Raw genomic sequence first — 17108 nt, forward strand, 5'->3', positions numbered from 1 at the left:
TAGATTTAAATAGAGAAGATGAGCATATCCGACTACCTGATGCAATAGTTCACACTACACAATTTTTTCCCTTATGACAATCTTAGAACGTCCAACGTTTTAAGATTGGACTTGCTACAATCGCAACCGATCATCCTGTAGTGTGTGGTGTGTTCCGACTGATAAGGTCCAGTCGGTAGAATGTCCGACCGCTCCGATCTAAAATCAGGCATATTCAACATGTTGGATTGTCTTGGCCAGTTTATCACTGCAACATGTGGGGTTTTCCTGACTGCGAACGCAGCTAATTGAATGTGACAGGTAGCCAATTAGAAAGCATGGAGGGGAATCCCAAACAGCTGACATAGCACAACCCAAAGTCCATCGGACATTGGAGATGATATGTGGAAACCACATTAATGTTTATTCAACATTTTGTGCAAAGAATATAGAAATGACAAGGGGAGGAGTTGGAGCGAAATTGCTACTGCAGTTGATAAACCCGGTAACTTTTCAGCTGTTCATCGTCAGCTTGACATAAGTAGGTTATAATGACAAAGTTTTCATTCAGTCAGGACTTTACACTGACACTAGCCACATGCATTACAGGTAGATTGTAGTAAAGCATTGATTATTGCCTGGTTTTAAAATTAGTTAACTGGACTTGTAGCGATTATTTTGTACCCATTGTTGGACACCACACAGCATGATAGAACCTGTTATACCTACAATTTCTGTCGGCTAGTGTGTGGTCTCTCAGGTTTTAAAAATGCGCCAATCGGCCGACAATTCCAAAATTGTGTAGTGTGAACTGGGCATAACGCTAAGGAAATGAGGAAGGGAGGGGAGAGCACCGGAGTTGAGACTTTTTTTCATCCAGTGTCATCAATAGAAAAAGAAAAAGGCAGGAAGAAACAATAAAGCCGATAAATTAAATTGAGGTTGATAATTTTCATTTATCATGCGATTAATTGATTTATTGTTAATCGCGACAGGCCTAGACACAACTGCTCAAAATTAAACTGTGTTAAGTTATAATGTGCTGAAGCTTTTCTTGAATTGTTGTAGAGACCAGAATGAGTATTCTGATACCTTGATCCTTCTTCAGATTACAGCATGGTATATTCATTACTTACTGCCTGGTAAATAAGCTTGTGATTTGGGAGGCTTTAAGGGTTTGTCCTTGTCTTAATTGCAGCTCTTCATAACTTTGTGTCAGGAGAAACTCCTGCTTCCCTCCAGCATTAGGGCAGAACTGAAAATCTGTCACAGGTATGCAGAGGATGAGGGCCATGGATCTTAATCTTGAGGTAATAATACCACAGTGTGCTGAAGAGGTCACTTTATGGATATCCAAGAAAAAAGCTCAGGTCGCAGTCCACGCAAACATGAGGCAACAATGAACTTTTTCAGTGTGTTTTGTGTTCTTCAGTGTGCAGGCATATTTCAGGAATTGGGCTGAAATGTATTTTAACTTAAGTCTGATTTTGTAGTGGCTTTGATTTAGCAGAATATATTGATGAACTTTGAGTATCTGGTTTTAAAGTCTCCAAGAGACACAAAGGTTAAAGTTAAACGTTAAAGGGATGGTATTATGTATGTTCCTGGCATAATGTCAATAGAGCACAATTAAGTGACTATATTACCTTTAGTTGCAATAAAAATATTGTGTGTATATATATGAAAGATAACTTACAAGAAATTTGATTTTGTAATTTGATGCTGTGAAATTATTCTCCGTCTCTTTAAGAAATTCCTGCTCTTTCCAACACTCCACCTTCAGCATGTCATCACAACAATGCCTCTGATTATTTCAACCATTCTTAGGAGTGTTGTGCTGAGAAGTAGTTGGTATGATGAGCTCTGCAAGGAGAAGCTTTATGGAAATAGATACTCCGTGCGAGCCAGGGTTTAGGTATCCCTGAATGGTTGCCAAGGGAGATTTAAGGATTTCTCAAAACATGCATGAAATAATCTAAGCAACACTCCAGGTATGTTTTTGATGAGGGGATAACACTATAACATGATGTAAAGCTCAAGAATGTTGATTCTATGTAATACCCTCATCCCCTTTAAGCCTACAGAGTAAAAATTTTGATGTCCATAAACATAAAAAAAATATATTTTTGAACCTACATTTTTAATCCAAAGCATGTTGGTGTTTCATATCTCCTTCTGTAATGATAATCAAATAACTGCTAAATAGCAACATTTATTTTTATGAGAACAATGGGCACTTAGTTTTGAGACCAATAAGTTGTGACTTCTCTCCACCTTTATAATGAGAATAGCTATTGGTGTGGACTGATTGTGCTATAAGCTACGTTGTAATGCATTTTTGTTGTTGGTCATATTTTAATGACCAATGTTAGGACTGTTCATAAAGTGCTTGTCTCTGGGAGGACGAAAATGGCTTTATTTATTGAAGCTGTAAAATAATCAATAAGCCATCTTACTTTGACTATATGAGTAATAATAATATCACAGCCAATATGCAATGAGGGAAACATGGCTGGACAGGTGCACAAGTTCTGTCCAATCCATACAGGAGATTAAATTTAAAACCAGACTTATCCTCTAAATGGACTGCAAGGCAGGGCAAAAATCAATAAGCAAATATCAAATCTGGACCTCAGAAAGTAGTGATGAAGCTGCAGATGTTCCTGTTCTTTTCAGGAAGTTATGATCAATCATAGTCCTCCAACACCAAGTAATCAGAGGGGATGTTCAATAACGGTGTTGAGCATTTAGATTCCAGAAAAGGGATTAGATTTTCCATTTAATAGAGAAGGAGTGTTGCTTCCTCGTATGATGTTAACAGCCATCAATGTTTCATTGCCCTACAACGAATTAGCTTTGCTTGCAGGCTTTACAGCCTATAACCTAACAGATTCTGTGCGGAAACGCAGTGAGTGAATGAATTAATGCAACATCACATCCTAATTGTTTCCAGTTGTAAATGGTAATGTGGTACATATTACAAAATTGGATCGGATGCTACATGTTACAAATCTCAGACAGAAGATAAAAGAGATTGACATATTCCTTTACAAATTTTAGATATACCCAATCAGATTAGAACATGCTGCATATAATGAACCTCTAGCCATTGTGTTTGTGTAGGAGGGAGGAAGACATCCAAGGGGATAAAGGATCAGATTTACATTGTCAGGTAAAGCTTACAGCATTCAGTGCATCTTGAAATCCCTTTAAAGTGCAGGGAACTCTCGGGATGATTATGTCTAGATAGTAAATATGTCCGGATTTCACATTTGGTCACATCCATGTTCCCCATCTCTTCTTCTAACTACATGCTGGTACTAAAGTGTCTCATAGTGATGGTGAAAATCTGAAAAGTGTGTCTTGCATTCAGTCTCACATTCACTGCAGCCCCAAACAAGTTTTCTTCTGTGACTGCAGTGTATTTAGTTACATGATTTCATCATCTCTGTCCTTGCTGAAGTATGATGCTGCCATCACCATTTTTCAGAGAGGATGATACATTCAGAGTTTTGCTTGTAGACCAAAACATTACCAAAAAAAATCTCTTTTCCTTGTACTTGCTTTAGCACATAAACTCTCAAAGATTCATTTTGTGGTTTGTTGCTGTAATGTGACAACATTTAACAAAGTTCAAAGGGTATGAATATATTTTCAAGAATAGCTGCTGCTATAACTTTGGCTTTGTACAGCCCAGAATCTTTCAAGACAGGGTTATAATTTTGTTTTGGATAACTTTGGTTGGTAATTAATCATCTAAAGATGCTGACATTACTTGTGTGAAAGAACATGTGGGATGGGATAAAATATGTATGTGTAATGGCAGCAGAAATGGACACCTGCCAAATTAAATCAGACTCTGCATGCTGCCAAAATGGTTTCAAGGATACGACGAGAAATGGAACGTCGTCCAGCATAAACTGTGTCCTACTTGTCAGATGACATATCAGTGTCATAAACTCTCCATGAACTCTGCATTGGAACATGGGCCAAAGTCCCTCTGGGAACCACACAGACAGTCAGTTCCTCAGATTTGGTATGCGCTTGAACGCATTTATTCTCAGAGGGTCTTACCTGGCATGTGGGACGTCAATGCTGGACGAGACCACTTTGCGTTTCTGCTCTAGAAGGGACACGGATCGGGCGTCGGGATCCCGGCTAACTCGCTTCCCGTCCACAGGCCTCTGCTCTTCCACTGCCTCTGGGCTCCAGCAGCTGCTCTCCAACTTGTGACCATCTGAAACCCCGTTACTGGAGCTCTGCTGTCAGGGGGTGAACAGAGGAATAAGTCACTCCCTGCACTGAAACAAAAACAGCTTGCCACAACTCCAAGGAAGGAATGTTGTAAACATGAGAAATGCACAGTTCAACACCATTCGAAAATAAGTCGAGCAGCTTTGCAGCAGGTAAAATAGTCCTAAATATAACTTTTTTGTTACATTTAATAATATTACAAGAATATTACACAATTATGGGGAAGCTTTAGGATATTAAAAATGTTTTTTAAGCCAGAACCAGATGGAGAGGTAGGTTTTGGCTTTGTCTGAACTTGTAATCTAAATACTGACAATAATTCCATATTTACATTTCAAATGAAGGAGTATAGTATGGTTTTAGAACAATTTCCAGGATCATGAACCTTAAATGGCTGTTCCAAAATATATTGGAGAAACTAAAAAATGTGCAGTGGTCAGTTATAAACAAAGCTCTTTTTCCTGCAGACGTTTTGGCATTTGGAGGTTTTCTTCAAAGAAAATGTCCTTTGCAAAAACCTTTATCTTTTTTAAATAATGGAAAGCAAAGTCTTATTATAACTTATGAAAAAAAATGAAACATTTCATTTAGGTCACGTCCAGAGGTATGTGCTTTAAGTATATTATTATTCCTACATTGCAAAGTTACGGTTTTCAATAAGTCAACACAAAGGCAAAGAAAATGAAAACTGCAAGTTAGAAAACTCTTACATACTGGACATTATTCAATATATTCACTATATTTTTTATGTCCTCCCACATACTGCTACAAATAATCTTATGTCAAACAGGTCCAAGTACACAAAGAAAAACTTGGCACAATATGTATAACTAAAGCAAAAAATGCAAAGGTAAAGTCTCAAGTTTTATAAGACACATCCTTGCGTTTCCAGCAGCTTAACATGAACAGCAACGCAAAATAGGTTAAACAAAAACACAAATGTTCAAGGAGAGTGTAACGGAAAAATAACGTTGATAAAATACAAGTGTATTAAAAGCTAAATGTTTAATATGACATGGTATTTGACCTCTAGTCATGCAGATTAACAGATCAGCTAGTTAAAATAGTGTAAACTTAATAAGAATAGTTGTGGTTCTTCAGTCCCTATAATGGCTGTCCATGCTTAACATCACTGGAAATATTTTCAAACAGCCCAATTGGTCTTTTATGCAACTGAGAGAAAGATGCAGTTTTGAGGCCATAGCTTGACTCTAGAACTGGGACCGTTAACCACTGTTTCTTGTTAAAGAATTATGTTTATTAGACATCTTTCAGTTTGAGCTTTAAATTTGTAATGCACCTTTAAATCATTGCAGTTTCAAAACAAAAAAAAGCGGTTCCCACAAACTGGAACCGAAAACCACATAATAAAAATTATGAAGTTGGCTGAGAATAATGCCACCAAACAAGCTTCTTACATATAATAATTACTGACAAAAAGCTGCATGAATTAACATGTCTTTTTGCACATTGTAGTATTCTGTAGTAAATGTTATTCCTTATTGCACCGCTAACATCAGCATTTCTTCACAAATGCAGAACAGAATACACCACAATCTGTCATAAACATGCAACATTTCAGACTTATATCTAACCTCATCTGACATTTATTTTTTTATGTCTTCCATCACTGTCTACATCTGTTTTATGTTAGCTCTGTAACCTATACAGAAAGCCCATTCTGACCTTTGCATGTTGTGGTCGTGACAGTGGCAGCTTTTTTAATAAAAGTAATTAGATCATGTCATATATTTTTACATTTGTGGGGGGATTCAATACAGCGAAACCAAGATTATTCTACAGAAGCTCATTATGTTGTCAGAATCCCCTACTGGTATATGTCTATTCCTCCTAACTGGGTGAAATTGACCCAGAAGTACCTCAGCAGGGGTCACGATATGAGCTGGGTGGATTCTCTGAACTATTAGGGAAGGAGGCGTTCATGCTTCCTCAATCTCTCCTAAAACATAAGGAACAGTAGACTGTCTTTCAGCTCTTTACAACAGTGTTTTCAAAGCCTTTCTTATAGTCTTTGTAGTTGGAATCAGTTTAAATAAACATTATGCAAGTGTACTTAATAGAAGAGAGCTGATTAGGAAAACTATAGACATGGTAAAAAGAAAGTATGCCTTTCAATTCTTGGGGTAAATTACATTTTTATATCTCTAAGGCTTAAAACTGGTAAATAGCAAATGTCTTCATATCACAGAAAACCTAACTAACTCCAAAATAAATCCTAATCAAAGTGACAATCAAAGACACACTACCATATAGTATGAATATAGTGAATATAAGAGCACAGTATGGCTATTTATTGGAGTTTAAAAAAATACTCTTTGTTTTGTTGATCTTATTCAACAGAAATATAAAGAATGTATGTGATGCAGCTTATTGGCAACACAGAATAAGAATGGAGTCTAACTTTAACAAAAAGGTCCTCTAAAGATAGATCTGGTTGGGTCAGCTGTCATACCTACAGGGCAAACAGAGGTGTTGTTTGTGAACATAATGTCTTTGATTTTCCATCCAACCAGTAGATATGCAGCATTAGCTTGACTCAAGTTTTGAAGGCGAAACAAAATGTAATAAAAAAAGATAACTTTGTATCAACATATAGCGATCAAGTGGCGTATCTTAGTAATAACATTGAAGAGTTATATTACTGTGGGAAAGTTAAACTCTCATGAGTAAAACAGATTAATTGTGTTCAGAAAGGTGGGACTTTTACGACCCGGCTCACTACAATTAACTTCCCAAATAGAGTGCCGGTCTAACAGGTCTTCATGCTATTGCTTTAAGACCACATTTCTTCTTACCTCTGGACAAAGCCGTGACTCGCATTAAAGCTGGAGTCTTTGCTATTACTAATTTCTTCTTGGATAGCCATTATGTCCAGTGCTCAAGTTTAATATTCCATTCTTAATGCCTCAATCTCTGAAAAGTTTTAGCTGCATTCTTAGCTTTTGCTCAGTTTCTACTAGGGCTGCAGAGTATTAGAAAATCTCACAGTGGTGGTAATAATGGTAAAAATAATATCTACATCAGTTGCAATATAAGTCTATTTTCTTCTCTCCCGTTATTTTCATCTCTGCTTCTATCACTCTGTGTGGGTATCTGTTGCCATGAGACTTTGACCAAAAGGCTAAATATTACACTAATTTTGTAAAATGTAAGTTTACAACACTTGGGATACATTAGAAAACACAAAACATTACAGAACATGGTGGTCAGAGTCTCACTGGAGAGCAATTACATTTCTTTCACCATTTTCATCGAGTCTGATTCATTTCCAAACAAGATCAATGAAGAAAACTTAAAAAGAGACTAAATATAAATATGGTATGGAGTATTTGAAAAACTGACTGTAATAAGACATTTACTCACCATAAGAACAACAATATTATCACAGAAAAACACAATTTGTCCCATCACATGCTGCAGATGCATCCTTAGGTAGCAAAGTTTGTAATGAAAAACATAATCGTTGTTGCTTACTTTCATGGACAAATGTAAACAAACAAACAAAAAAAAGCCTGAATCTCAGAATGAATTCACACACCACCACACCTCAGTAGCTCTATCTTCCTGCCTGGAGGCCTGTTGAAACAATCACAGTAAATGCCAAAACATAAGCAGAGTGACTCACATAGCTGTCAATGACAATAGAGCACTGAGGAATAGTTCAGGTTCGTGTGTATTTATGTGTTCGTGGGTGATCTGGATTGTTGCCTTAAAGATCAGCTACATGATTAGACATGAATAAGACTTTTAGGCATCTAGTCCTTAGATAGTTTATCTAAGGACTAGAATCTTTCACACAAAGCCAGTTTAGGTTGGACAACTTCTTTTGCCTTAATCAATGAAACCGAAATTTGAAAACTGGCTTTTTAAAAAATACTTTTTCAGGCCTTTGTAAAAACAAAAACAAAAGAAATTCTGAGGGACAACAATGACACAAAAGGTCAGAACAGTGTGTGTTTGTGGATACAGAGATGTTTGTTTGTGGACTGTAGAAACACCTTTGAGCTGACAGCATACAGAGATGTAAGGATATTAAATTCAGGTAACACAGGTGATGTTTTTCCACACCGAAGATGAAAAATTTCACACCAAACTGTTAAAAATTGACTTGTTGACCCGCTTCTCTCAACACGTTTCAGATCATGCCATCTGTTGTAAGCAAGCCCTGTGATCTGAGCTTTACTATTAAGGCTCTGCTATTTGTATCAGTGCATATAGCCTGAAAGCTAGTTGAAGTGAAGCTCGAATGAGGAATTTGCTCCTACAGTCGAATTTCTGTGAAGCACATAATACTGCACTCCTACAGTTTTTCTGGGTCCTCTCCTCTTTGGAAATCCAAGCTACTGAGATGACACATTTCAAATCATGATCAAAGTAAGACAGTCCTCCTTCCTTGCTCTCATGTTTCTCCAGCCTTCCTCTACAGCTCCTTTTGGACTTGATATCTTATTCAAGGTATGACTGAGTCTAGCAGCAAAACGTCCAAATCAGCAATATATACCGTATTTTCCGGACTATAGAGCGCACCTCCCTATAAGTCGCACCCACAAAGTCTTTTTAAAAAACTGGAAACGTACATTTATAAGCCGCACCGGGCTATAAGCCGCTGGTATCTCCGCCGCTCTCGGTTTTCCACAAGGACACAGCAGAGGGCTGCGTCTTGAATACATCTGCTATTAAAGACGCAGGCCTGTGTCTCCATCGCCGAACCATGGATTCGTTCACACAGAGCTTATGTTCAGCGGCTATCGATCTGTACTGCCAGATAGGTAGCCTTCAACTTAAAAGCTGCATCATATGAACTTCTTCGTGTTGTTTCCTTGATGAGGGGGTATGAGTTTGAAAACATTTCTCCATCGTGCCTGCTGTTAGCATGTGCTTGTTCTAAATGAAAATCAGCACTTTCTTCTTTGATTTCCAATTTCGACTTCCAATGATTCACTTCCTGCTAAAGAGCCCCTTGGGGGTTGAAGAAAAATACACAGAAAAGCCGCACTGGGCTATAAGTCGCATGGTTCAAAGCGTGAGAAAATGTAGTCCAAAAAATACGGTACATACATATAAAAAATATTCAAATATCTGTGCTTCAAAGAAAGTTGAAGCCTCCAGAGGAACTGTAAAAAGCTGGCACTGGTGAGCATTTATTGTTTTTGTAGGTTGAGCAGTTTAAAAGTAGAATATTTATTTGTTATTTGTAAGAATTTACAAGGCAGTATGATCTTTCTTAAATTAATTAGTATTTTAGACATTCTTAGCAAATACAGTATGTACTGGAGATTGTTTAAATGCTTGTGTATTACAAAAAACAGCTACATGGACTTAAGGTGCAAGGCTGAGCACATTCAGAAAGCAGAGTAGGTTTCTCACCTTATGACTCCAATGAAAAATTTAAAACGCTTGTACAATATACTGTCAACAATCATTGACTCCTGCGCTGGCAGACGCTTAACACCACAACAAGCTGGTCTTTGTTTCTGAGCATCAAGAAAAATCATTGTTGCTTGAGGTACAAATCATACTTTTGCAAATAAACGAGTCAACAAGTGGCACCCAGTTCGCCCCCCTTTCCCCTTCTCCTGCCTCCCCTAAAAAAAAAGAGGGGGCATTCATTTGCAGGACTGGGCTTGGTGCCAAGCATCCAGATTCTTTGGGGCATGCCACCCGTTGCCAACCTAAGGGTGCCTGCTTTATTGGCTGTACAGCTGCTACTGCTCAAACGGGGCTGCAAGCTCTCGAAAACAGGACCCAAACCAAGCTTTCGAGAAGTTTGGGCTTAGTAATAACACACACCAGAGGAAAATTACAGCCATACCACACTCTGATGCACACCATAGGCAGCACAGACCCACACGTGAAGTTACACACACTGCACAGCAGACTCCTCCTACTCCTCGCTTTATGGCTTGTTTTCGACCTCGGTGGGAATTGAGTCGTGCTGAAAGAGACTTGACCATTGTGCTGCAAGCCTCAGCTGCACTCTGCCTGCACTGGTGGCTGAAGCGCTACAGTGCAACAGCTTTTGTTTCCACAAAACTGCAAAGAAAATGAACAAAGTATGAATAAAAAAAAAGAAAAAATAAGGCAAACATCTGGCAATGTCTCCAGGTTATATCCAGATCTTAAAAATAAGTGGTTTTGTAAGGAGGAAAGTTGGTAAAGGACTTATAAGCATTTGCAACAGAGGACTGGAATAGGAATGCTGCTTCCAACAGTCAAAAATGTGAGGAAACAAAAGTGACCACAGGTTTCCTTTTTGCTCCAGAAATAGAATGCATGTTACTTCATCTGCGACACCAAAACCTGACACAAACAAACACGAGGAGGGAAGAAAAAAAATCAAGTCTGAGTGGAAAAAAATAGCTGTTTACTCAGACTTACTCATTCCTCAGTCCCTCCCTTACTGTAAGGACAGAATAACACAAGCTTGCCCCGTAACAGAAAACACTGAACTGGCTTCTCCTGCTCACTCACTCTTTATTTTTCAAGTTTTGTCATTAGATAAGCATTGCTGCCTCACATTTGGATATTTTAAGACAGAATTGCAATGTAGCTGCATGCTAACCTTACGTCATGACATCCCATTCATAGCGATTAGATTTTTATGTAGACAACAGTGCTCACTGCTCAGAGCAACACACCCTATGGGAGACCCCAATCAAGTTTTCTATTGTTCATAATGCAGGTCCTTTCAGTAGGTAGATGGTTAGTGTTGTGCCCACTGAAAACAATGAAAAAAAATATGATTGTGATTATAAGTTAAGGGTAACTTCAGTGTTCTGCAGAGAATCTGTATTGAATTTGATAATCTCAGCCACAACATTAAAAATACTTAAGAGTTCATCTACCCCGCGCAGAAATTATTTTTAAAAACTTGAGAACTGAAATCTGTATTTTACGTAAACACAAAAAAACATATTTCACTATTTTTCTATTTTATTGTAGAGATGCACACATCAATAATTACCTGGCCGATCCCAATTTTCTTTAAAATCTGATGTACCAATTCAGATTATGACAGATTGGCTTTTTTTCACTAAATAAAATGTGATGTGTTGATAATTTTGAGGCATTCAGTCTAAGGGGAAAACATCAGATTTTTTTTTCCGTATGATCCTTGATCAAAGTAACATTGGCCAATTCTAATCTCTGACTCAAGACCATCTTTACTTTTTTGTTATTCAACTGTTGTTGAGGGGAAAAAAAGGGCGCAATTCAAGCAAGAACCTGCGGTCTAACATGAGGAAAAGTCAAATTATTTACAGAGCAAATTCAGAAAACTGCAAGTTTTCCCAAAGTGCTGAACAAAACAAAAGATCATTGTGCTTGCAAAAGCTATAATGTCAGTAATTATTCTGTATACTGAATGAATGAATGTGCCAAAACGACGCAAATTCGACAAAAGATATGCATTTACATGGTGCATGCACAAAATTGCATGCGATTATTGTTCAGTGCTAAATTGTACAACGAGTTCCTCACGTCGGATCAAAACGCTGCAGCTGCAGTCAGAGCGTGTTTGTTTCCTTCATATTACCCACCCTCCAGCCCACATAAACATTGCGCAGGCCCCATCAAGCCTTCTTTGTCCCATATATGTGTCATCGCCAAATGTCATGACAGCACACTATTTGATAAAATATGCAACAAAACGGATCTATTCCATATTTTGACGGATGCATGTTTGGTTTTAACCGACTAAATTTGCAGAGAGCGGCATTGGTGGCTGACACCGTTAAATCCGCTCCGTGCAGGAAGCGGTTAAACGCTGCAAAACACCGCACAACAACAGTGAAGCGCAGCCCGCCGGTCGGGGCCCTTTTCGTCCTCAAACATATAGAGAGGCAGACACACACCTTCAGGCTGGACTTGAGCGGTCCTTTGGCCGCTGTGTGGTTTGATCCAGCGGCTATCTCCTCCTCGGAGAACTCCTTCAGGCTTCCGTCCTGCAGGAGCACGGTGTACACGCTCCGCCGGGGTCCAGCGGCGGATGCGTCCCTGTTTTCCTGCTTGACAGCCTGGACCACTCCTGTCACCGGGGCACCGTCCCCAGTCGGGCTCGTCGCATAAACGCGGCTGCCAAGGATCGACCGCTTCACCAGGCGCCTGGTGTGCATCTCCGCCGTATTCAGAGCGCTCCCAGCAGGAACTTTAATTCATTAAACGTCGAAACACGGCCGGCGGTGAACAAAACGTCGGGAATGGCACAAGACCGCAGCGGGCAGACTACGCGCTCCAACAACCTCGACGAAAATGTTGGGAAGCGACAACATACTCGGTGGGGGAGGCAAAAACTTCCGAACCGCGTCCCGAACGCAGGGGACTCGAGCCGCAGAACTTTGAATTAGCAACAGACGGCATAAACACGAACCGTTCGCTACCAAACAGCCTCCACATCTAACCGGCTACCAATCTTCCTCCGTTCGACCTGTTTGTTTTCCCCCACTGCTCCCAGCGAGCTGCGAGGGGGGGCGGCGGAAAAACGCGGAGTGATCACAACCTTTCTGAAGCCGTAACAACATTGGTTCACGATTAAACAAAATGGCGACACAATCAAGTCAAAAGGTCCCGCACAAAGGCAGGCGACTCGTAACACGTCGAATTATTTTATTCTACCCCGCAAAACACATCGCCGACCTGCTTCAAGTGTGGGAAATGATAAAGACAATACCGTTTGATGACTCTGGCTCCGGCTGTGCTCTAAATCCAGTCCGTTCTTTGCTCCGACCGAGCGGGGCCTTTACCGGCGGATCGCTGCCTGTAAACATGTGCGGTCCGGCAGCCAAGACGGGCTGCTATTGGACGACGAAGCACACGCCTCCACAAGCCCCCACCGCTCCCCCTTTTCCTGCAAAGGAGGGTAATGCAACTCTTGAAGGGTGCTCCATTCAAAACAATGACGCAAGGATGGAAAGGAAACGAGATGGGAGGGTGGATGGAAGATGGAAAGTGGGAAAAAGGGGATATTTAGGCTATAAGAAAAAAAAATCTTAGACCAGACAGACAAGCTTTATTCCTTAACCTAGTTATAGATGGATGTGACCTACTTTTAAAGTACCATGGGAGTCGTAAATTACTGGTTGAAATATAAAATGGAGTGCATGAGAATGTATTAGTGAGTCAACCAGTGGTGGTTCTGGCATGATTTGATACCTCCCACCCCCCTCAAACTCCGCCACCAACAACCCATTTCTTTTCACACAGAGAAAACTTTACACTAAGTCAGAAAGTTTGTAGACAGAAAAAAACTTGCAACCAGACAAGAATGATTCAAACACTGACCACTCTGAAAACTGAAATGTTTTTTTCTTTTCCATTTTCTGCTTTAGGTGCCCCATGCTGCCATTTCGCATATTGCCAAATCACTAACTACAACTGATAGAGAATGCAAAGATATACATTATTAGCATGCACTGCTAATAGCAGTTAGCAATGTCACTGCTTGTCCATTACTAAATCCCACAAGTTGTCAGGTTAGGAACTGTAAAAAAATCAAGGGTATGATGTCATGTCATCTTTTGCTTCATAATAACTCTACCAGCATTTATTCCTGGTGAACTGGCACCATTTTTAGTTTGTTTCTGATGTGCTCAAATAAAACCATGGTCTTAAATGATTCACTGCATGTACATGTTGTTTTCCTTCAACCAAGGCCATTGGCCTAAAGTTAAAGAGGCTGGATTATGTATTTTACAGGTATATCATGGCATTTTACAGCACAATCAAGTATGTTATTCTCAGTTTATATATGCGTTGTATATCTCAAACATAATTTAAAATAATTTTGACTTTGCAATTTTATGCCTTGACAGCAAGTGCTGGGACACCAATGTATTCACTTCCAACTACTCAACTTCCAGAAGCCAGAGGAGGTGTCGCACCGGAAAATATGACACTCTCTCCATGACCATTTTGAGAAGTTGTAATAATTGTTGAACTTCAGAGCAAAGTACATATATGTGCTAAACCCACCCAGTCAGCATAGATGTCAGGCCAATTAATAATTCTTGGAAAGACTGAGGTTGAGCTAACTTGGAAAGAAAAATGGCCAGATGTTTGTTTCCAGACCTGCACATGTAATTGCAGTGAAAGATGGTTCTATGAAGTGTTGACTCAAGTGCACAAATGCATGCCACACTTTTCAAATTTTTCAGAAAACTGTCAACAACTTTGCATAATTTTTCCACTTTACAATTATACGCTACTTTGTGTTGGTCAATCACACAAAATCATTTTAAAATGCATGGAAACTTGTGGTGTGCAAGGACGCTAGGTAATGGACGAGATGTTACAAATTTTTCAAATGTGCACTTCAATATCAGTTCATCTACTGTATATTTATGTTATCGTCAAATCCAAAATGTCTGTTTTCTCAAAAATCGTACATAGTCTAAAGCTCATTGTGAGTGCTCCTCAGAATAAAAAACAAATCACAAATTTCATAATATTCATCGTTTAATAGAAGAATTCATGTGATAAAATATTTACTTGTAAAGACTGGAAACTTGATGTGGCGCAGCAGCAGATGTGACAGTAACTGCCAAAACGGGCTTTGCCCTTTGATCAAAGGCGGGTGTCACTACAGAGTTGTCTGCTGCTTATTCAGGAGGAACAAATGGCCTCATTATGGGAGGACAAGAAAAGACATTAGAGGGAGGGGTGCACTTCTGTAAACCTCAACCAGACCTGCCCTCCCTGCAGGGGAAAATCTGTGTTTATATGACCAGGATAGGAGGAGAAGGAGCAGAAGTGAGTTTAGGTCTACTAATATATGTTGTCCTGATTAGATTTGGCACTAAAATGTCTCCATTTGGCATTTCCTTAGAGGTTCTTCATAGCATTCTGAGAACAACATTAAATCTGATTACCTGATATGCAGCTACATTACTGCATAGGGGAGCAATACCCTCAAATATTTGCTCTTCTTACACAGGAGGGTATAAATAACACTCACCATTACGTTCTTGTTGAAATGTGTACTTTCTTACTGGCCTTTTACCTGTAGAGCACTAGGGGTGAAATGCATGGACTCATTCAAAGATTGAACATTAGAAGAAGAATATTTAGATTGTGCATCATTTAAGAATCGATTACAAGTCAGAACAGGTCGACTGTCTGTTCTTAAACCACAAACAAGCTCCATAATGTCTCATGAAACAAACTAGCTGAAGATACTGTAACACTTTAATATTTGGATGTGGGTGGAAACAGCTGACAGTAATTTTCTGCAGGGGGAGTATACTGTGGCAAAGAGGGATAAAAAAATACAGCAAAATTGCAACCAAGTAAACACACTCGAAGACTTTTTTTTTTTTTTTTAAATTTAAGTACCAAACTCATCTTTCAATGCTTGTACCAAAGTAATTGTACCACTTCACTCACATTTGATTAGTTGCCACTTTGTTACAATCAGCTAAAAAAACAAAACAAAACAAAAAAACAAGATGGACATTCATAATTGCTCTTAAATACAAAACAATCTTGACATTTCACAAATAGGTACAAGATTACATAGCATTTCCTGTGAATAACAGCTGGTTAAAATAGTGCTTTTACTATATACACACCTTGGCTGGCATTTCGTCAGTACAAGATGTAGATGGATCTAAAATACATTATGTGCTCAAAGTTTACACATACAAACCTTCTGAATTCATTGGCACCCATATTAAAGATGTGTAAAAAGACTTAAAAATAAATGCATCTTGTAATGGAGTAGCATAATCACACGCAAAAAAAAAAAAGAGCCTTTAATTTGAAAACATTTGATCAATTAAGGAAAAAAACATTTAAGTAGCAATTATTTGGTTTATAAAAAAAATATTGTAAAATGTACCATTAGATTTACAAATAGTGAAATTGATTCATTTTTAATATATATTTTACAAAAGTTAATCACAGAATTTGGAGACTTACTTAAACCTATGATATTTATTAAAATAGCAATGTAAAATAATACTAAAAATATTAATAGAGGGAAATCCAATTTTCCCTTTGATATAACTGGTGTGAGACAGCAGCGAATTTCACTGAGGCACTCTAATTTGAGAAAGACATGAGAACATACAGTTCAAGTAAGCCAGATGTGTGTCGATATTAGAAGACAGAAAAACAAAATAGCAATCCACCTAAAGATTACCGTAGAAACAGTCAGATCAATTTTATATTGTAAAAGCGATGAAAAATCAAAGCTTAATGAGCCCCCATGTTTACCCAGGAAGTGTTACTTCCTACAATTAAAAAAAAAAATTCTACACCATTCAAAACACATTTGTGGATATTTTTTGTAGTTTTTACAACATTTTGGACATTGGCGTAAAAAACATCTCACTAGTTTGATTTCATTAGCAGTGTGATCCACAGATCCTAAAAATCACAATGCTGAAGTTGGCTTTTGATTCAGAGATGTGGTAAAGGATAATCTCACAGTTTTTATGAGAAATTAGATCACAGATCTTTAAAAAAATCTATATCTCCTTGTAAACCAAGAGTGCATTATATTACGATAAACATAGATTCTGGAAAGCAGCTGGTGATCTTTGATACCTTATGCAATGTAAAAATTTCAATCTGCTGGCCCTGTGGTCCTGGGGCATCGAAAACCACAAAAATGTGAAATTATTGATCTAAAAGTCTCTAAAAGGTAATAGGGTGAAACTGCTCTTTTTTTTACTTTCTGGTCGAACATTTAAATATGGGTTCTCTCACAGACATAAAAAATACGAACGATAAAAAAGACGACTGAAGCCTACATTTCTATGTGGCAAATCAAAGATAAATGTATACAAGACTAATTTTTCAGATATTCTGAGGTTTTGTCTTTTAAATAATAAAACAACTCTGGAAACTTAATTTCC

At 38.5% G+C, this 17108-nt stretch overlaps 1 protein-coding gene across 2 annotated transcripts in view; it reads right to left on the reverse strand.

Moving 5' to 3' along the window:
- Nucleotides 1–12902, reverse strand: part of znf704 (zinc finger protein 704) — a 65325-nt gene extending 52423 nt beyond the window's left edge. Inside the window, exons 1-2 of one of the 2 annotated variants that reach the window (XM_028037052.1) lie at nucleotides 12108–12902; nucleotides 4054–4238 (exon numbers count right to left, since the gene is read on the reverse strand). In XM_028037052.1, coding sequence (XP_027892853.1) covers nucleotides 4054–4238; nucleotides 12108–12368 — 446 coding nt within the window. In that variant the 5' untranslated portion in view covers nucleotides 12369–12902. Of the gene's footprint in view, nucleotides 1–4053; nucleotides 4242–12107 lie in introns of both variants that reach the window. The other variant, XM_028037051.1, reaches the window with a different exon arrangement.
- Nucleotides 12903–17108: the final 4206 nt, after the last annotated feature.

This window comes from Xiphophorus couchianus, chromosome 13, assembly GCF_001444195.1.
Source record: "Xiphophorus couchianus chromosome 13, X_couchianus-1.0, whole genome shotgun sequence".
Lineage (NCBI taxonomy): Eukaryota > Metazoa > Chordata > Actinopteri > Cyprinodontiformes > Poeciliidae > Xiphophorus > Xiphophorus couchianus.